This window comes from Octodon degus, unplaced genomic scaffold, assembly GCF_000260255.1.
Source record: "Octodon degus isolate 3935 unplaced genomic scaffold, OctDeg1.0 scaffold00165, whole genome shotgun sequence".
Classification (NCBI taxonomy): domain Eukaryota; kingdom Metazoa; phylum Chordata; class Mammalia; order Rodentia; family Octodontidae; genus Octodon; species Octodon degus.
Genome location: NW_004524741.1, coordinates 529,917 through 552,034, shown reverse-complemented (window position 1 = coordinate 552,034; position 22,118 = coordinate 529,917). Strand labels below are relative to the sequence as shown.

At 38.4% G+C, this 22,118-nt stretch overlaps 1 protein-coding gene across 6 annotated transcripts; it reads left to right on the top strand.

Annotated features, from left to right (window-relative positions):
- The first annotated feature begins 833 nt into the window (after positions 1–833).
- Zfand1 (zinc finger AN1-type containing 1) lies at positions 834–20,271 on the top strand. Of its 6 annotated transcripts, XM_004643099.2 has the most exons (8): positions 834–944; positions 6,215–6,257; positions 7,056–7,095; positions 9,708–9,835; positions 9,920–10,011; positions 11,352–11,473; positions 19,586–19,741; positions 19,845–20,271. In XM_004643099.2, the coding sequence occupies exons 1-8, from the start codon at positions 890–892 to the stop codon at positions 20,013–20,015; spliced, it is 807 nt and encodes a 268-aa protein (XP_004643156.1). In that variant the 5' UTR covers positions 834–889; the 3' UTR covers positions 20,016–20,271. The 6 variants fall into 6 exon arrangements, with proteins under 6 accessions (XP_004643156.1, XP_023558956.1, XP_023558957.1 ...); XM_023703188.1 differs by lacking the exon at positions 9,708–9,835 and having other exon boundaries at positions 834–1,015; XM_023703189.1 differs by lacking the exon at positions 9,708–9,835 and having other exon boundaries at positions 837–944.
- Positions 20,272–22,118: the final 1,847 nt, after the last annotated feature.

Below are 22,118 nucleotides of genomic sequence, written 5' to 3'. Positions count from 1 at the left end.
CCCTAGCTGGCTCGCGTCACGAGGGGAGCAGTAACTCACCTGCGGACTGGCGCCAGGCGTCACGCTGGCTGGCGGAAGGGCGCCCTTCCCGCCCCGCCTACCAAGCCCTCTCTCCTCGGTACCTGGGCAGTGGCTTCTCTGGCACCTGATGGAGGAACCCCCAGTTTCCTCCAGGTCGTGCTAACCGAGTCAGCACAAACTAAGGAGTCCTCTGTGCCCCGTACCCGCTCGAGACCTCGAGTCATTTTTTTTCTACGAAAATTTTTTTTAAATGAGAGAAAAAAAAACAAAACTTTTTTTTATTTTTTTATTTTTTTTATAGCCTTAATGACTCTATTGCACAGGCATGGACTTTGAACTAGTCGTGGTGAATTAGCGCAGGATGAATCAGGGGCTGAATAAGCAATGTCTGGCTCTTGATTCTTGGCAATTCTTTGCTCCCGGTACTGTTATATTCTTAATTATTTATTAAGTTCATATACGGTCATTCCTGATTCTTGTGGCTGCACCCTAAACTCCAGAAGGGCAGTTTCCCTGAGCTGGACGAGAGACCTTCGTCTCCAAGAGCGCTCAGTAACTGTGGCTTCCGAGGTGGCGACCTGGCAAAGGTCACAAGGATCCTGCTCGGGCTTAGGCCCTGGGCAACTTCCGGTCCTCGCCCCGCCCCTTGCTCCGCCCAGGCCCCGCCCCTCGCTCCGCCCAGGCTCACCTCCCCTCCCCCAGGCCCCGCCCCTCGCTCCGCCCAGGCCCCCTCCGCTCCCCCCAGGCCCCGCCTCACTCCAGGCTCCTCCTCCGACCGTTCCGCTCCCCGCCCCCCGCTCCCAGCAGGCACCGCTCGTACAATGCTGCCCAGCGTGTGTTCAGCTCCACGTATCGCCACGCTGGAAACATGGCGGAGCTGGATATCGGGCAGCACTGCCAAGTGGAGCACTGCAGGCAGCGAGGTGATGCAGCAGTGCCCATCCCGGCCCCGGGAGAACGAGGCCTTGCTCTCGCACCACGGATGGTGGCGCGGGTGAGGGGAGGCGCAACGGGGCGCGGGGTCTGAGCCGGGGCGGATGCATCCCCCGGGATCAGCTGGCCGCGTGTCGGCGCTTTTCGTGGGTGTTGCTCCCTCTGTGCCTTTGGGAGAAACTCTTGGTCCCCGTGGTCTCTATGCGGTTTCTGCAAATGCACCTTGCGGAGTTGACAATGCCTTGCCGGAGAAGGCCACCGCGCGCTCTGCTGGGGTGGAGCCCGCACCCGTTTCTGGTCCTGAGCTGCGGGAGCGAGAGGTTTAGGACCTGGAGACCTAGATTCCTCTCTGGCCCGCCTCTGCCACCGAGGACGAGCCAATTCCAAGACGTTGTGTTTACTTTTACTCCTGTCAGACGAACGAGTTAGCTGTTGAGACCTGGTGTTCACAGCGTTAGATGTTTGTGACAGGCCTTCTATCAGGTCTCAGAGGTCATCGTCCCCAAACTTCCTCCTCTGATGAGCATTATCCTCTTCCTGCTCATTCCTTGACCCTGATGATCATTGCTTGAGCAAGTACTTATAAAGCATTGATGTTGGTACGGGACCTACATCAGACTATAGCCTCCTACATTGTTTTACATGGAAGAGCTTTCAGCCTTGAAAGCCGTACTCTAGAGAGTGTAATGTGTGATGGTCTCTCCATTGTGCAGATCTTGGGGTGCACACAGCCCCTGGTAGAGCGGCACAGGCTTCAGCACGGAGTACTCCCGTAACAGCATCGGAATCACACAGACCACTTACTCTTCGCTCCAGATGTTGGCATAGAGTGGCAAATAGGTTTCATCAACCCTGCAGCTTCAGGCATCAGTTCCAAGTTCCTGAATCACTGTGTTGAAAAAGACTTTGAGGTTTGAGGCTTAGCCCAGAGGCAGTGTGAGGAGTGTAACTTTTTAGATATTGTGGGCATGACCAAAAAAAGGTCAGGTGATGTAATTCTTGCTAGATCTGGTTACTTACAACATTCTGTAGATGTATCTTTCGCTGTTACCTGTAATCACCAGCTTCTCAACAGATGAAAAGCTTGTTTTCTTGCAGTCCTTTTTATAGAAGCTTAGCCGTTTGGCTTTTGACTGTAGATTGTATATCTGGTGTGCCTGGGTTTCTCTCATCCATCTTAAAACTGGTATTTACCATCTGTGATATAATTTGTCTTTTCACCTTCACTACCTTTAGGGTAATTATCTGACATAAGGCCAAGTCTGTTTCCTTTGGATCAGTGTAAAAAGAGTTAAAATACAGAGTAAACTGAATACCCTAAATTTCATGTAGCTTCTGGATGAATAGAAGAATGATAACAGGTGTTAGGAAATTGATTTTAGCTCTTGCCCCTGGGTTCTCCAGGTGTGTATCTAATATTTACTTAGTTACCAAAAGCCTCACGATACAAGTGAGGGAAAGGGGTGTAAGGACAGGGGAAAGGGTGTAAGGGTGGGCGATGGTGGCTTGTTTGGGGGCAGAGAATTTCTTCCTATGGCTGAGTAATACTCTGTATGTGTACCACATTCTCTTTGCCCATCTATCTGTTGATGGGAACTTAGGCTGAGTCCATATTTTTTGTCATTGTGAATTATGCTGCAATAAAAACGGGCGTCTTTATTGTATGCTAACTTCATGGTTTCAGGTGTGTATCTAGGAGTGATATGGCTGGATCAAATTGTAGCTCAAATTTTATTGAGAAACCTCCACACTAACTTCCATAGAGGGTGTACTAATTTGCATTCCAACCAGCAGTGTAGACACCCCCACACCCCATCCTCACCATTTATTGTTTTTTGTTGTTTTAAGTTTTTCTTTTTAATCATTTACTTATTTATTTACTTATTTATTTGGTACAGAGTCTTGCTATGCAGCTTAGACTTGTAGTGTCCTCCTGTCTCAGCCTCTCCAGTGCTGGGATTACAGGTATACTCCACTATACCCAGTTTCAGTGGCTGGCACAGTGCACCTGGGGTTCTGGGGCTAGCACGGCATGTAGTACCAGGAATCAAACCTGGGTCCTTACTCCTGTCAGGTAGGTACTTAGACCACTGAGCTCCCCAGCCCCATTTATTGTTTTTATATTCTTGATGCTAGCAATCAAGAGTGGATGAAATGGAATCTCAGAGTAATGGTTGGTTGGTTGATTGGTTGGCTGGTTTTTGAGATAAGCTCTTGCTATGCAGTCAGGCTGGACTTAAACCCACTATGTAGTTCAGGTGGATTTAAACTCTCAGCAGTCCTCCTGCTTTGGCCTCTTGAGTGCTGGGATTACAGGTTTGTGACATACTGCTTGACTTCAAAGTAGTTTTAATTTGCACATTCCAGATGACTAAAGATGTTGAACATTTTTTCATTTCCTTATTGGTTATTTGAACCTCTTTTGAAAAGTGTCTATTCAGTTCACTCGCCTATAATCAATTAGACTATTTGATTTTTTTGTGATTATATTTTTTGAATTCTTTATATATTCTGCTATTAGTCCTCTGTTGGAAGTGTAGTTGGTAAAGGTTTTCTTTCATACTGTAGGCTGTTTCTTTGCTCTGTCAATTATGTTTTCTCGCTGTGCAGAAACTTTAATTTGGTGTGGTCCATTTGTTGATTCTCTTATTTCCTGTGCCCTTGAGGTCCTATTGGGAAAGTCTTTGTGCCTATTGCTTCAAGTGTTTCTTCTGTTTTCTTGTAGCACTTTCATTTTCAGGTCATATATCGAGATTTTTGATTCAGTTTGAATTGATTTTTGAATCAGATGGGAGATAAGCATCTAGTTTCAATCTTCTAGTTTTTTCAGCACTATTTGTTAAAGAGTCTGTCTAGGGGCTGGGAATACAGCAGCATGAGTGCCTGCCCAGCAAGTGTAAGATAATGAGTTTGATCCCCAGTACTGCAAAAACAAAACAGGACAAAATTCACAAACAAGGCTGTCTTCTCCAACATATTTTTTTTGGTTGCTTTGTCCAGAATCAGCTGGTTGTCATTGCCATCATATTAGGTGTTCTCTAGCCTGATTTATTGGTGTATGTGTCTTTTTTATGCCAGTACCATGCTACTTTAGTCATGATGATTTAAGATCAAGTATTGTGGTGCTTCCAATCTTGCCTTTTTTGCTTAGCATTGCTTTGGCTATTCTGGATGTTTTGTATATCCACACAATGTTAGTATCTTTTTTTTCTCTATTTTTGTGAATAGCACAATTGATACTTTGAGGGGATTGCATTGAGTTTGTAGATTGCTTTTGGTAATATAGCCACTTTGACAGTATTAATTTTGCCAATCCATGAACATAGAGCTTTCCATCTTCAGGTACCTTTAATCTCTGCATTCTGAAATTTTCAATGTACAGGATTTTTTAACCTCATTGGTTTTACTAAGCCCTAAGTATTTTATTTGAAACTATTGTGAGTGGAATTTTTTTTTCTCAGCCCATTATTAACATATTTTTTTTCTCAAAGCCCACTATTAACATACTAAGTTATTGATGTTTTAATGTTGAGTGTATGTCCTGCTACATGGCTGAGTTCATTTGCCATCTAAAAATCTTTTGGTAGAATCCTTGGGATTTTGTAAGTATAGAGGATAATTTAACTTTCTCTTTTCCTATTGGTATGCCTCTTAGTTTTTTTTTCTCTCACTTAATTGATCCAGCTAAAAGTTTGAGGACTATATTGAATTAAAGTGGAGAGAATGCATATCCTTGCCTTGTTCCTGATAATTTTCTCAGTATGGAGCTGCAGCTCACAGTCACACTTCAGTAGCGACACTGAAAGTTTGTCCAGTCCTCTTCTATCTAAAGGAAGACTTATTTAGACCCTCCTGTTGTACAAGCATAATTACCCAGGGGTCTCTTTTGGTTAAAATACAATGTATTTGGGGTTAAGATAGATAACTTGTAGCATGAGATCTTTTCAGGGCAACTGTAACTTTACCTACTCTCTAAAGAGGACTGAAAAGGACCTTCTGGTTTTCACTTTGTAAAAGTGATTGATATAGGTGGGCTGTCTTAGTGCTGCAGGGTAATTTAGTATGAGATATGTTGAACACAATTTAGAAAGTGAGTGATTTTATCTGGTGATTAATGATTAATTTCCACCTCTGAGAATGGATACTTTTATGCTTTTCAAAACTTCAGTTCCTAACTTAGCTGCTAGTCAGTTGCTTGGTCCTAATGTAGTTTTTGTCAACCCGAAGGAAATAACTCAACAGTTAACTTTAAAGTATCAATCCAGGGGCCAGGGAGATGGCTCAGTGGAATAAGCGCTTCCCTGGCAAGCGCAAGAGCCTGAGTTCAATCCCTGGTTCCGGGAAAAAAAAAAAAAAGAACAAAGAACTAAAGTATCAATCCATGTATTGAATTTCTGGAATCTTTGTGAAAGCATTATCCCCTTAGTGTATTCTAGAGTTTAACATATTCAAAAAAAGTTGATTATCATAATTATTCTCACCAATTATACTTACTCTATTGTTATTCTGATACTTTATACTTATTTGAATTTTATAATTACTTGCTGAGGTAGGTGTGGCCCACAACATAGATATCTATATATACATATGCATGTTTCATGTATAAGCATATATGCACATGCTTTATACTTTGTGTGCATGTATGTATGCATGTATCTGTATTTATATTAGCTAATAGAGTTCTGGTCTGGGGGTATGTACATATAGCATGCATGGAGAGGGAGACACAGATAAACTGTCTCACAGAGATACATACACTACATACTATATCTTACTATCTGTACTCTATACATCTCTCCAAAACTTTACTGTAAAGTAACTACTTAGTAGAGCTGCATTAGTAAGCAGTGAAATCAAAATTAAATCCCCAAGTTTTTGGTTTTTTGTTTTTCCTCCAAATGCTGAGTTTTTATAATATAAATTCTTCAGAGAGAACACCTGGTAAATCTTGGAAATATGAGGAGAAGAAAGAAGTGTAACTACTTCTTTTCAAATCTAATAAAGCCGCTACAAATAACATCTATCTCCTATTAATTTAGTCACTTCTTTCCAGAGTTAATGAAGTTATCATGACTTATGTTTAGTAATGGTCATGTGGTTATATACTAGAAAATTAGTCAAAAGCAGTTCTCCTACAAAGGAGAGTCAATCCTTTAAGATATAAACACTAGACTCTACCTCCTTAAGATTGCTTTTCCATAAGAAAACCAAATTAAAAGCACATACTGACCAGTACCTACCGTATTTCCTCCAATTTTAGATTTTCTTCCATTTGTATGTGATGGTTGTTCAGGAATATTTTGGTAAGTTAAATTTTTACATAGGATTTGGGAGTAATTTTAGTGTTTATAATATAGGGTTAATTTTGAGAAAGTATAAGCATTTGAAATAACTTTAGCCATTAACATGCAGTAATTACTTGGCAGATAAAAACAAACTTGACTAGTCATAGGGTCTGATTACTTATGCATAATGTGTGATATTTGTGAATTAAAGAATATGATACAAATCCAGTTATGTAATAAGTGAAAAGAACCTGGCTTGTAAATTGCTTAAAGTGGCTATTACATATTATTTGAACATAACACATGTAAGGTAAAAGCTGTATTCTAACCAAGAGTTTTGGGAAATGTATTTTCTTTATAATTAAAATTTAAAGTATCAAGCATTTATTAAAAGAGCACTAAGAGAAATTCATTTCAGAATATAATTCACAAAGATTTGTTAGTAGTTAAAAAAAGTCATGCATGTTTTTAAATCATCAAAATTGGAGCATTCTTTGACAGTTTACTGCTGTTGCTCTTTGCTGATTCCTTAAAGAATAAAAGAGGCTGAAAGGTACTTTTGTGTTTTCATGTACATTAAACACTGAAAATGAAAATATTTTAGAATATTAAATTGTTTTACTCATATTGAGAACATTTAGGCATTACAACTTTTGAAACTATAGATATTCCATCTTTAATTTATCTAATATTTTTATATGAACAGTTATTAATGTAGTGTGAATATAGTTGTTCACCCTGCTGCAGTTTTCTTTAACTGTATTACTGGTTTGTACTTTAAATAAATGTGTTTTTTTTTTTTTAAACATGTTTAAGCCTCGAACACAGAAGCAAGGAATCTCATGATTGTCCTGAGGTATGTAAATTTTCTCCCATCTGATGGTGTTTATTTGTATTCATGTATTTTTATTCAGAATTTGATTAGATTAAAAGGTAGTCGGTGCACCAGAGAATAAATTTAACATCCTAAACTGATTAGGTAAAGAAGATTTTACTGTTTTTTTTCTTTTTTAAAGAAAAATTGGTCTACTTGATAGTTACAGGTTTTTATCCTTATAGTTATTATTCCTTAATATTTTTGTTTTAGTGGCCCACTTAGCCTTAGACTATGTATTCGTAAGTGTATGTTTGAATTAATACCATCCTTTAGTCCTTCCATTTCATTGTTTATTTCACTGCTGTGCTTATTTTCACTTCTATCTAGTGATAGGATTCCTTGTTAGTAAGATTTTCTGTCTCAGTCAGCCTTACACCACCAGGAACAAATTTATAATCCAACAAAATCCCTATCTTAATGCTGAACAAATTGATGCATTTAAAAGGGGCTGGCAGATAGAAATCAAAACATCACCCATATTACTGATAGTGAGTAAATCAAACAGTGAGACCTGGTGTGGAGCCAGAGTGTCTGTAGGAGAAACCTGGAATTGGGCTGGCTTAGGCCAGAGGACTTGACCAGCTCAGCCTTCCTGCAAGCAGGCCACGTTCAAGAGGAAGAAGAGAAGGCTCTGTCCACCATGCCTAGGTTAACGGTTTTGTGAAAGCTGGCAGTCCGCTACATCGCATCACTTGTCCTTTAGGCAGAGAAAGGGAGAAATTTAAACTGAATTCAAATGCTGAGTAAAAAGCACTTGTCTCTAACTCTGTACAGCTGATGTGTATTACTACTGCTTCTCATTTATCAAGCATTTTTCTGAGATTTTTACTTCTGTTATCTCAGTTATAAAAAATTCAGGTTACATGAGTTCAGTCAGAATGTGAGCCTTTCAAAGGCTTGTTTAAGGAAAATAAAAACTCCCTAACATGGTCCCAGGAAATATTATGTTGTAAAATTGATTGGTGTTTCTTACACAGTTTATAAATCTTTCACTTTTGTTTTTCTTATGTCATTTTATTTCTCTGAATTAACTGTTTGATCTCATTAATTAAATAATGAAATAAAAGTAATTTTAGCAATGGATCATTAAGAAAACTTTGGAAGGATGTTTAAGTTAATGTCTGCAAAATGTAACTATCAGTCCAAAGAATTTCCTCTGGTTATAATTTTTAGAGGAGGGCTGGAGAGATAGCTCAGTAGAATAAGTGCTTGCCTGGCAAGCTCAAGGTCCTGAGTTCAATCCCCAGTACCAGGAAGAAAAAAAAAAAAAAAAATCATGTTTGGAGATAGAAAGGAAGGAGCATTTTGTATCTGTATATACAGAACAGTTAGGATAGATATACACTGCCTTTGCTTAATTCAATGAGAGGAAAGATTTGTACTAATAGTGTTTGGACAGGATATCCTGTCTGCATCTTGTACTATGGATAACCACTAAGAAGATAACAATGGGGCCGGGGAGATGACTCAGTGGAATAAGTACTTCCCTAGCAAGTGCAAGGGTCTGAGTTCAATCCCCGGTTCCGCAAAAAAAAAAAAAAAAAGAAGAAGATAACAATGTACAATGTATTAATTATTGAAACTGTCCTATTAATCAGTATTGAAGCTGTCTTATTGTTATTTGTTTCTCAATTTAAAAAATATAGAAAAAATAATAATAATTTTTAGGGGAGGTTTATTTTTTGTTTTTGGTGCTGAGGACTGAACCCAGGCCTTCCAACTTGCTAGGTAAGCATTCTACTGCTGAGCCAAATCCCCAGCCCCTCTCTGGTTATAGTTTTTAAACATTTGTATCTCAAAATTTATTTAATTCAAGAGACTTTTTTACTTGATGCTCAATAGTTTGGCTGATATGTACTTTTTAAAAGTACCATAAAATCTTGTTTTTCGAAATTATCAATAACTTGGACTCATGGATAAATACATAATTTTAAAGTATTATATCTACTAGGTTAGGTGTGCAGTCTCTTATGACTGATATAGAAAGTTGTTATCATTTGCCATTTGGGGTTGATGAGATGATTAACAAAGAATTTTATAATGAGGGCATATTGATATGAGCCTATTACAATCTAGAAGACTAAGAGAAGTCCTTTCTGTCTTTCTTCTTTTTTTTTTTCTTTTGAGACAGGGTCTCACTATGCAGTTCAGGCTGGCTTGAGCTCATTTTGTAGCCCAGGCTGGTCTCCAACTTGCAACGATCTCCTGCCTCAGCCTCCCTAATGCTGGGATTATAGGTTTGTGCCACCATGTCTGACCTTTCAACTTAGCATAGAAAATGAATATGCTCAGTATGAAAATTTCAAATAGCAGCACAAGATTATGTGAGCAATTGTGCAACATTATGTGAGCATATATAACTTGATCTAATAAAGTTAACTAAAAATGATAGGAGTGCTGCATTCCAAAATAGATTTGTAGGGGTCGGGGAAATTGCTCAGTACAGTAAGCAATTGCCTGGCAAGTGCAAGGTCCTGAGTTCAATCCCCAATTCTGCAAAAACAAAAAACAAAATAGATTTGTAAATTTCCTTTTAATGTGAACTGTAATGCTGGGATTTTTTTTTCTTTTTTCTTTTTTTCCATTTTTAGATGACTGTAATCAATGAGAAACCAAAGATCGATACACATGAATCATACCCGTGCTCATTCAGGGATTGTGCTGAAAGAGAGCTTGTGGCAGTTATATGTCCTTATTGTGAGAAGAATTTTTGCCTAAGGTGGATCTCATAGACTATTCAAGCTTTGCATGTCTAAGTTATATACAAATGTATGAAGTGGTGTTACTCTTCTGTTGCTCATAGACACCGTCATCAGTCAGATCATGAGTGTGAAAGACTAGAGATCCCAAAGCCTCGTATGGCTGCCACTCAAGCGCTTGTTAAAAATATTATTGGTAAGTAGCTAGAAAGCTCATTTGGTGATTTCCCTGTTGCTGTGTAACCTGTTAATTCCAGAGCTTCTGCCTCTTAAATGTTCTTACCAGTTATGGAAGGTATGGCTCATAGGCTGGGAGGTGATAACTTGTAATTTGGTGACATTCTTGTGGTAATGTTTGGCACAAGCCCTACCTGACCAATGATAATCTGTGAATATTGTGAATGCCCACCGGATGGTCTCTTGCTGGGCTGTGCAGATTAGCTTGTTAGCCGTTATGGATAGATGCGGCATTCATGAAATTGGCATGCTGGATTGCTTTCTCTATAAAATAAGCGGATTGGCTATGCTGTGAATACTGTTGGATAATAGGAGGTGAATTGTCTCAGTTGCTTCCTTGTTACTGAGACACAGTACCTAACATTACAACTTTAAGGAAGAAAGATGTATTTTGGCCCACAGTTTATAGAGGTTTCAGTCCATAGTCAGCTAGCTCCAAGGCATAGCAGCATGGCAGCGGGACAGGGCAGAGAAAAGAAGGCTTATGGCGGAGTGATAGGGAGCAGAAAGGGACAAGGGGGGAAGAGGGAGATGTACTCCAGGCCACGCCCCCAGGGACCACCTCCTCCCAGCAGGCTTCACCTCCCAACATCACGTTTAGCTGTAAACTCATAGCCCCTCCGGATCTGGGCACCTCCCTAGAGCCCCACCAGTGAGCACGTGTGCATGCATTTGGGGGCACTTGGAGATGTGAACCATAACCATACCTGTGGGTTCACCTCTCTACGTGTATGTCAGTTCAGCAGAAGTTTCATTCTGGATTAAGAACAGTACTAAATCCTAAATTTTTTTTTGTAAAAACATTAGTGGCTCCTTCAGATTAAGGAGCTTTATGTTTGGAGGAGACACATGCCAGTGAATTTGTTGATGTGAAGATGGTGTAGAGGAGCGACACGCGTGCTGCAGCAAGCTGCTTGTGATCATTGAAAGCTCTGAAAGATTTGCTCTGGTTTAGATCACCCTCAATGAATTTTTTTTTTTTTGCTGTGTATTTTTTAGTGAGGGTCTATAGGGTCTCACTAGGTAAATCAGACTCATAGTGATACGCCTGTGTTCGGTCTCCCAAGAGCTGGGATTACAGGCGCATGCCACCATGCCCAGTCTCTGAATGAAAATTTTCTGGTAGTCATATAAATAAAATGCTTGCAAATTGCATTGTGGTTTCTGTGCATTTCTAGTGTGTGCAGTTTATGTATGCAGGGTCCTAATCCACAAGTATTTTACTGTCAAAAAACAAAACTCTGGAAAAAGCAATGTAAAAGTTCCTAATTTATATACATGGTTACATTTATTTCTTAGATTCCAAGACAGGAGAGACAGGAAATAAACGGCGGAAAGGCGCAAAAAATAGTGAGACAGCTGCAAAGATTGCACTGATGAAATTAAAGATGCATGCTGACGGGGATGAGTCATTGCCACAGGTTGGTGTTGAGACGGAATGACAGAAAATTTCAAATATTCCTGAAATCCTCTTTTTCTTCCCCCCTTGCATCAAGTAACTAGTAACCTGTCCCTGATATATATAATTTCTAATAATATATGACTTATGCATAAATGATACATACATTTTGAGGGTTTTTTACCTTACAAAACTGTGTGTCCATCTTTTTTCCCATTGGCATCATGTTTTTAACATTTATCTGTGAGGCAACTTTTAATCTAGTTCATTTTTTATTCCATAGTGTGAATATCCCCCAGTTTATATAGTCTTTTCATAAGTAAAATTCAAATTTTTTCTGTCTTTTTTTGTACTTAACCTGTTTTACAGTGAAGATTCTCATGTCTGTGAGTTTTTCCATGTCAATCCCCTTAAAAATGCACAATAGAAATTATTTCATATAACAGTTCCATATATATGCGCATACCTATTGAGTTTCCTTGGCACATTTTCATCAAATGATACTTAGGCTTAGTATGTGTTACGTGCTCTAATATTTTTTATTCTGTTTTGATACTGTTTTAAAGATTTATGACAAGAACCTACTAGGTTGATGTTCCAACCCATAACGGCTTGAAACCATCAGATTAAAAACTGCTATTTCAGGGAATATGTGTTTAGAAATAGAGAACCTGGGACACGAGACTCGCTCAGCTTCGGTTTTCCTAGGGACTGCCAGATTCCTGTTACCTGTGTGCTCTGGATTATCTCCTGTAGTAGTACTTTCAGCTATGTTCATTCTTGGCCATTCATTCTTTCATAAAATTTTAGGATCAACTTGTCCTGTGAAATTGCAATTTTGATAGGAATTGTACTGAATTTTAAAAATCATTAACAGGTTCGACTTATTCCACCCAAGTCCCTGGTTTATCTTTTCAACTCTTCTCGAGCTCTTCTAAATATGTAAAGCTATAATGCCTTCCATGTACAATTACACGGCTTTTTCTGAGGTTTATTCTTAGGCTTCTTGCAATTTTTGTTGTCATTGTTAAAATTTCACAATTTTTTAAATTTTTTAAGTCACATTGTCGTATTTGTTATTGTGTGTTGACCTATCTAACAAATAAATGTAGAGTGGCTTCCATACTTCATAGATTTTCTGTGTGATCATGCTTTCCACAAATTCCCGTTTTGCTGGGGTTTCCCCCCAAGTTAACTTTACTTTTCATCTTCCTTTTATTATCACTTAGTGCTGATATCCCCACAACAGTGTTGACTAATCAGTAATACCGGAAGTAGGCATCTTCATTTGTTTGTGGTGGTGGTGCTGGAGATGGAGCTCAGGGCCTCCAGCAAGCCAGGCAAGGGCTGCACTTCACCCCTGAGCTGCACCCTGTCCCGCCATCATATTTCTAACTTCAGTGTAAATCTATCTGAAGATTCATCACCTATTTTGTTTGTTGTAGCCTCTGTCATGCTGACACTTCTTTGTTCCTAGTTTGCTAGGAATTTATATATTAATGGATATTAAGCTTTACTAGAAGTTTTTTTTTTTTTCTTACCTCTAATAAGTTTTCCCCATTACCAATGTGATAAATTATGTTGATTGGTTTTTGTTATTCTTAAGTCAGCTACCCTATTCCAGGGTGAGCCACTTGACTATAGATGATTATTTTAAAATACAGTGCTAAATTTATTTGCTAAAATTCTGTGTTACTTAGCTGACTTTAGTATCAGTCTCTTTATACTAGTTGTAAAGGTTGTCACAACCTTTTAAATTTATTTTTTCCTACTAGAAATTTTACCTATGGCTCATGCATGCTAGGCAAATACTCCACCACTGATCAGCGAGGCTGGTTATTGCCTCTTCTGAGGGAAGAATTTTGAATACTGTTCTAGTATATTAAATAGTTTATGGCTTATTTAGATGTCTATTTCTTTTGAAGTCAATTTTGGTAAATATTTTTCTAGAAAATTCCTTAGATATAAATTTTCCAATTTTTTGTTAGAAAGTTCTTCATGTTGTTCTCTTATAATCAAAAAATCTATTGAGTCTTTGGTCATTCCATTTCATTCTTAATATTTATCATTTTACAGTTTCTTAATGATCTTGCTAGAGATTTCTAGTTTTTGCTACTGTTTTCAAAGGACTTTTTAATTTGTGATCATGTATATTGTTTCTTTGTTTTGTTAAGCAGTATTTTCTGCTTAGAATTTCATTTTTTCTACTGTTTAGATTTTATCTAATTTTTTTTTTCAAACCTCTCACAGAATGGTGAAGGTGAATGCAGTGTAGATGTTTGGGTGTGGAGTCTTTTATATCTTTATTTTGATAAAATTTCAAACAGAATAGCTGCAAGAATGGCACAAAAACCTTTTACATAGTTTTTACCTACATGTAGGAATTATTTCTACTTTTCTCTATTTGCTTTATTATTTGCAATCGCTGTATGTGTGTCTGTGTGTCTTTGTGTGTTTGTGTATGTGAGAGAGGCTATATATTTGACCTATCAATTTCCTTCCTTCCTTTCTTTCTTTCTTTCTTTCTTTCTTTCTTTCTTTCTTTCTTTCTTTCTTTTTTGCAGTACCAGGGATTGAACTCAGGACTTTGCATTTGCCAGGCAAGCACTTATTTTACTGAGCTATCTCCCTGGCCCCTGGCCTATCAGTTTCTGAGACAGATGTTATATTAAAATCTCCAATGCTGGATGTGTTTTTGTCCATTTTTTCTTGTAATTCTAAAGGCTTGCTAGGTTGAATATTATTAGGTATTTACAGTTTCTGCATTTGGTGGAGCTTTGAGGTTTTACCTCAGATCCTATTTTGAATTATAATACTGTTTTCCTACCTTCCTTTTTATGAATATGTAATTTGTTTTCATTCTTTTATATTCTACTTTCCTGTGTTGTTTTGCTTTAGGTTATCTCTTGTAAGCAGCGTATAGCTGGAGTTTGTTTTTTTTTTTCATCCAGCTTGATAGTATCTCTCTTTTACAGGTGAATTAAATTCATTTATATTTATTGTTACTGCTGATATATTTGAATTTATTTCTTCCATTTTATATTTTCTGCTCATTTTTTTCCTTCATGTCACCTGTTTTCTTGAGTTTTCTATATTTACTCTTATTTACTGGTTTGGAAATCATTGATTAAATTTCTATTTTTTGTGATTATTCATGTTTCCACTGTTTAAAAAATGTTATGAGATTTTAAAATTGTAAGATAGTCCACTTAACAAATTAACTACTAGAAGATGTGTGTGAAAAAGGAAAACCAAAAACAAGGACACATTTCTGGTCCTTCATTCATTTATTTCCCCTTCAATTAGTAATTCTCAACTCATGATAATCTTGGCAATATCTGGAGAAGTTCTGATAGTTACAGTTCAGGATCGAGTGCACTGGTATCTGATGGATAAAGAACAGGGCTGCTGCTAAACATTTGATGGTGTGTGGGAAAGTGGTCCAACAGAGTTTTCTGGTCCAGATTCTGTACATGAGATACTGTTTTCCATCCTTTGATATTTTTTTTTAATCTGTGCATTTCTTTATTTTTTTTCCTTAGTCCTTATGGTTATATTGCACATCTTTTTCTTAAAATAATTTTATTGAGAAACAAATATCAATAAGACAGTTTCACAACCAATTACTGGCACATTTTCAGTAGTTAATACATTGCATATTGTTGTCTTAGTGTTTATTCATTGTACAAGATGCAGACATGATATCCTGTCTCAAACACTATTATAACAAACCTCTCTATTCATTGAATTAAGAGAATGGAGCTGTATATCTATCCTATTTTGAGTATATGGATACAAAAGTGTCATTTATTTCTATTCCACTTTTTTGGTTAGTTTTGTCAGAGATGGGCAATCCATTGTCATTTAAATATTGTAGGTGCTTGAATTCAGCAGAATCTCCCAATAAAGTCCAGTAGTCTGTAATAGTAGTAGGTTTTCCGTAAGACTAAAGTTGACTACTGTCCAAAGTTGTTGACTTGAGCTTTTAAAAGCTCAGCACATTACTGTGGCTTTACTTTTTATACTTCATTTTCATACTTTTCTGCTGGATGGTTAAGACCAAGATAAAGCAAGACCTATATAACAAAAAATGTAACTTTGGTATCTGATAAGGTCAGTCAAATCCCCTCAGGATTTAACCTGAAACCCTATACTGCAGTTTGTAGATCCTTTGCAAGTGTCATCCATGTGGATGAGTCACGGCAATTGCTTGACCAGTTTGCTCTCTGTGAAAGCCTGAGAGAATGTTTTCTCTCCGTGTGACTCTCCTTAGGCACACTCTACATCATTGATCACATTCCTCTGTGGCCCCATGATCTCCTTGATTAGAAAATTTGGGACACAACTGAGTTACATAATGTTACAGTATAGATTCTCCCATGTCCTGAGTCCTCACTGACCTTGAAAGGCTAGGGCCAAAATGTTGGCTGTCCTTGCAGCCCTTCTTTTTCTCTGATTTTTGGTCTATAAACTTAGGTTGTTAACCCTCCAGAAGAGAAGCTTATTATTACCCTACAATGTATGCAGTTGGCTTTAACCTATCTGTCCCAGTATCAAACATCTTAGGCATAACATGGAACAGGTATTTTCCATCAAGTATTGATATGTTAAACTTTAAAAACCTGCAGAATATTTCTTTTTTGATTAAATATGTTTCATGTATACTGTGTATCATTAGAGTTTTTTTCTTGATCTGTTTTGTCAATCTGTGTGTCTTGATTGGTGAATTAAGACCCTTTACATTTATCTTATTTTATTTTATTTACTTTATTGGTTTGGTACCAGGACTCAAACTCAGGACCTCATGCTTCCTAGGCATGCACACCACCACTATGCCAAATCCCTGGCCCAGAGACCCCTCACATTTACAGTTATTATCAAAAGTTACTGACTTATTTATGTCATTGCATTAGTTTCTGTTACTGTTTCTCCCTCTCCCTCCCCACTCTACTTAACTGCTTACCTTGCTTGGTGCATTTATTTATTGTATTAGATTTTTTGGCCTCCTTGGATTCATTTTCTTTCTAGGGTAGCCATGAGAATTTTCTGTGATGCTGGTTTGGTGGTCATGAGGTTTTTGTTGTTGTTCTTTGTTGTGGAAATACTTATTTTTCCATCAATTTTGAAAGAGTATTTTGCAGGATATCTAGGTCTAGGATAGAAATAATTATTTTTAAGGCTTTGAAGCATTTCATTCGAAGCTGTCCTGGCCTTAAAGGTTTGTGCTAGGAGATCTGCTGTAATCCTACTGGTGTACCTTTGTAAGCGATTCACTGCTTTTCTCTAACAGCTTTCTTTTTTTTTTTTTTGGTGGAACCGGGGATTGAACTCAGACCCTTGCACTTGCTAGGGAAGTGCTTATTCCACTGAGCCATCTCCCTGGCCCAAAATGGCAGAAGGATTTTTTTTGGTGGTGGTGGAACCTGGCTCATAATGCTTTCAGGGCAGGTTTGGCTGGGTTGAGTTGTGGGGATCGAACCACAGCAACCTGAGCCTGACTGCTTTGTTGAAGCAGCCACTTAAAGAACTGAGCTAAGGGGCAGCTTTCAAAATTCCGTCCCTGTGTTGGCTTTCTGGCATGTGATGTAATGTGAAGAGGTTTAAATCATTCCCAATATTTGGAAACTTTTCTGCTATTATTTCTGTAAACAGTTTTTTTTTAATACCCTTTGTGCTGTCCTCTGAATTTTTACTTATTTCAATTAATCTTAGATTAGCCTTATGTCATCTGGCAACTGTAGGATCCTTTTCTCATGTTCTCTTGTTATTTCCAAGATGTCCCTGAGTAACCAGGCTTTGAAAGTGTTCCTATCTTTTATTTTTTATTTTTGTGTCTTATTTTGGTTACTTCTGCTATATTTTATATGTAATTTTTAATCTGGATTTTTTTTATAATATGAAAACCATAATTTATTTTTTTTTCAAAATTTTATTGATAAACAGATAGCAATGAGACAGTTTCAAATCAAATCGGAAGTACAGTTTCAACAAATAATATACTGCATATATTCTTCTTAGTTAATCTGGATTTTTGATCATAAACTTCTTATGAACTCTAGTTCTTTGATAAACTGATAGAGTGTAATTGGCCCTGCATCCAGTTCTCTGGAAGTGGACCGCAGTATTGTTGATGTCAAAATGGTGATTGGGGCATTGGTATACAGGGGACATCTATTGATTGAAACAGCTGTGCCACCTTAGCAGTATCAAGGGAATTGGCAGTTGTGATTCTTGCAGATGTACTTACTGAGCTGAAGGCCTTGGCTTTGATCTCCAGCACAAGGCTATACCTTTGGTTTTCTGCATTCCTAAATAGTGATTTCTCTTTTTTTTTTTTTGTATTTTTAGTAAGAGTCTACAGGGTCTCACTACACAGATCGGACTCTTAGTGATCCGCCTGTTTACAGCCTCCCAAGAGCTGGGATTAAGGTGTGCGCTACCATGGCCAGTCTCAATCACTGTCTCAGCACACCCCAGAAGCGGGGCCGGCACGGTGTGCCGAGAATCGAAGCCGGGCCATTGCGCTCTGTCTAAGCAGGCACTTTAATCCGCTGAGCTATTTGGCCGGCCCTCTAAATACTGATTCCTATAAGCAGTATCCCTGGTCACATAGCACCGTTGCTGTCCTTCCCACCCCCAAAGTTGTGCACCAGCGCTGTGTCCCTGCACGGAGCCTTGTGTGTGGGGCAGGACCATCATCTCCAGGCTGTGTCTCCATCCCCCTCAGGCCAGCTTGGGCTGCCGCCTTTTCTTCTGGAGCCCTGACAGCTGCGTTTCACTTTTGAGCTCAGATTTCTTTTTTAAATGAGATTATTATATCTTTTTAATTTTTTTCTTTTAATATTTATGCTCTTACTACTCTATATTTTTTTGCAGGGTCTGTTTGTTTACAGAATTGGCCCAAAGTTTGAAATTTCCAATGATCTTTTGATTTTTCTTGATGGGCTTATTATTCATCATACTACTGATTCTCAACACATCTAAATTCCTTAGTGCTAAGATGGGAATTTTTGAATCTGTTTTTTTCTTAAAATAATTATGATCTTTCCATAAAAACTGGAGATGTCTGAGTTATATTAAAAATTTTACTAAGCCAGGAATTGATTTATAAAACCAGCACTTTTTTTTTTTTTTTTTTTTTTAAGTGAGCAGATTGGGGCTGGTGAGATAGCTCAGTGAGTTAAGGTGCCTGCTTAGGCAAGTGCAGAGACCACAGTTCGATCCCTGGCACCACATGCCCCACCAACCCACCCCTAGTGTTAGCGGAGCCAGCTACAGAGTCTGGGAGTAGTGGGGCACACCTGTAATCCCCGAACTGGGAGGCTGAAAACAGGAGGATCACTATGAATCTGAGCTGCGTAGTGAGACCCTGTAACAACCAAATACATTAAAAAATAAAATGAGCATACTGTATTGTGTGAAGTTATATCTCAACAAAGATGAATAAGTAAAATGAAAGAGGTCAGAGTGAAAAGACATGCTCAGCACAGATTACTGAAGAGAACTACACAACATTTACTAGCTATGCCAATAAATCAGTAAGAAAACTATCACCAGACACATAACAGATTTGTGTATGTTCCTGGTCAAAAAAGTGCAAATATCTCCTCAAAAGACCTTTATTGGCCCTTGTTAAGTCATGTATGTGCCTATGTTTATAAATAGTTTACTCTTGAGGGCCGGCCAGATAGCTCAGCGGACTAAAGCACCTGCTTAGGCACAGTGCAGCGGCTGGGGTTCAGTCGGTGGGCTGTGCTGGCCCCGCCCCCGGGGTGCACTGAGACAGTGATTGAGACTGGGTGTGGTGGCACATGCCTGTAATCCCAGAGTTGGGAGGCAGCAAATAGGAGAATCACTGGGAGTCTGACCTGTGTAGTGAGACCCTATAGACCGTATACTAAATACAAAAGAAAAATAAACAAACAAACAAACAGTGTACTCCCACTAGGGTCTTGGATCTCATGCCTGTGCATTAGGAGGATATCGATACAGTCTGATGGGTCTTCCCACTGAAATATACCCCATGTGTGGTAGGCCTTCTCTGACCAGGAGAAAAGAAGAGATACAAGGTATCATCAGACAAAAATGGAGGCTTTACTTCTACAGTCTGTATTTTAACCTTTTGTTTTTACAGGCAGAAAGAATTTACTTTCAAGTTTTCTTACCAAAGGGGAGCAAAGACAAGAGCAAACCCATGTTCTTTTGCCACCGATGGAGCATTGGAAAGGCCATAGACTTCGCAGCTTCGCTCGCCAGTCTTAAAAATGACAATAACAGACTAGCAGCTAAGGTAACATCGAGTCCTAAAAGTTTTCCCCTAAAAAAGTTTTAGGATATTCTGTTCCAGCAACATGTTTGCCTATTACAATGTAATTTTATTTCTATCTTAACAGAAGCTAAGATTGTGTCATACTTCTTCAGGAGAAGCTCTACCTTTGGACCATACTTTGGAAACCTGGCTTGCTAAGGAAGATTGTCCTTTATATAATGGTGGAAATATTATTTTGGAATATCTGAATGATGATGAACAGTCTTTAAAAAATGTTGATTCTTACTTGTCATAGTCAGAGATTAAGCCAGACGTCACAAGGGAAGTGCTATGAACCTGGTTATTCAGTTTCTTTTACCACAAATACTATTTGCTTTTTCAAAGTTGCCTTTTAATTTATTTCCAGTGTGTCGTCGTTTACATAATCACTTTTCTGTTAACTTTGAGTTTTTGTGTCTTAAAGTTTATACTAATGGTTAGCTAATCCTTATATTTAACTTTTTTATTAGGTTAGACTTTAGAAATATCAGTCTAGGTATATATATATATATATATATCTGGTTAGTGTCAGCCATGCTTGGCTGTGGCAGTGCTCCAAGTCATCTTCCCCTCAGGCTCTAAGCTATAAAACAACCCCCTTTTGAGGACTTTCCCATTTTTCAGCAGAGGGAGAAGATGGCACATGTTTCTATTGAGTCTCAAAAGAGTGTCACAGGTCAAGCCTAGTATTATAGGGCCTAAAGTATAATCTCACTGTCTACGTACAACATGATGTATAAATTGATATTTAAATGAATTATTAAAATTAAGAGATCATAACTTTCAATTTTCTACATTTTTTTTTGTATTTTAGGGAAGGGTCTACTGGGTGTTCAGGGTCTCATTATTAGATCGGACTCGTAGTGATCCACCTGTTTGCAGCCTCCCAAGAGCTGGGATTACAGGCGCGCACCATCATGCCATCTCAATTGCCATCTCAGTGCGCCCCAGGGGCAGGGCCGGCATAGCAGGCCCGGGGATTTGAACCCCTCCCCCCTGAGCCTGTTGGCAGGTGCTTTAATCCACTGAGCTGTTTGGCTGGCCCTCAGTTTTCTAAATTTTTGAATGAAGACTCTCAGCCTAAGATGGGAAAATAATTTTCTTGGTATCACTTGAATACAGTGGGGCAAATTTCTGATAAAGAAACTCCTTGAGTTGGAGTCAGCTTTTATGTTTGTATGAATGCATTAATGAGAAGAAAGATGGGGCAGCTCACCTTCATTACAGTCTCTACATATCTAAGTAAAGCCTATGTTGAAAAAAGACATTTTTTTAACCAATAAATTGAAATAAATGCTGACTGGTGGTTTCTTTCTATACCAAATAAAGCACTGTATAGGAGAAATGCAAATTATTTCCATTTGTTCATTGTCCCTTCTAATTATAATAGACATTTACAGTGATTAGGGTTTAATATTAAGAATAAACTCAATGTTTTTTCATCTGTTCATCTCTTATTCTTCATGTTCTCGTAAAGAATGGTAATTACTTAAGAGTTTTATCAGGGTATGTATACAGTTGCCTATTAACATAATTGTTTGAATACCTACTAACTGTAAGGATTGGTTTTTAATTGATAGATACAGTGAAGATGTGTATAGATATTTATAGCTATAATACAAAACAAGGTGCAAAAGAATGAATAAACGGTAAAGTTACGTTCCAGTAGCTCTCTTGTCAGAAACTATAGAAACAGAAGAGGAAGTAATCTTTAAATACAAAATCTTTAGATACAAGAACGTTTTAATACAGACCAATACCTTAGTGTCATCACAGTTACTTGCACATATAATTAAACTAAAATATGCTGCGAAAACAGTAATTATTGAGTCAAAGAGTAAGCCCAGCAAGGATTGACTTAAGCCTGTGCACAGTGAAAAACAATTCCTGTTAATGATGACATAGTAAAGAGAAAACTGCACGGAAAAAAGGACAGCTGGTCGCGCGCTTCCTGCAGAAAGGGTGTGAGATCCCAGAGCGCAGAGGACACGCAGGGCCTAGTGTCCTCAGTGCCAAGCCTGGTAGCTTCAGCACGTGGTGTCCTGGATAGAACAGGGTATAAGCGAGAATCTCAGTCCCTCTATCTCTTTTTATTTTATTTTTTAAAGAAAGTTTTCATCATAGAAATTGGAAAATTTTTATTAATTTTATTTTAGCTTTATGTATTTAGTATAGGGCCTCACTATACAAATCAGATTTGTAGTAATTCTGCTGTTTTCAGCCTCCTAAGCACTGGGATTACAGGCACGCACCACCATGCTCAGTCTCAATTGCTGTCCCAGTGCGCCTGGGGGGCAGGGCTGGCACTGCAGGCTGGGGATCTAACCCCGGTCCTTGCACCTGCCTGAGCAGGTGCTTC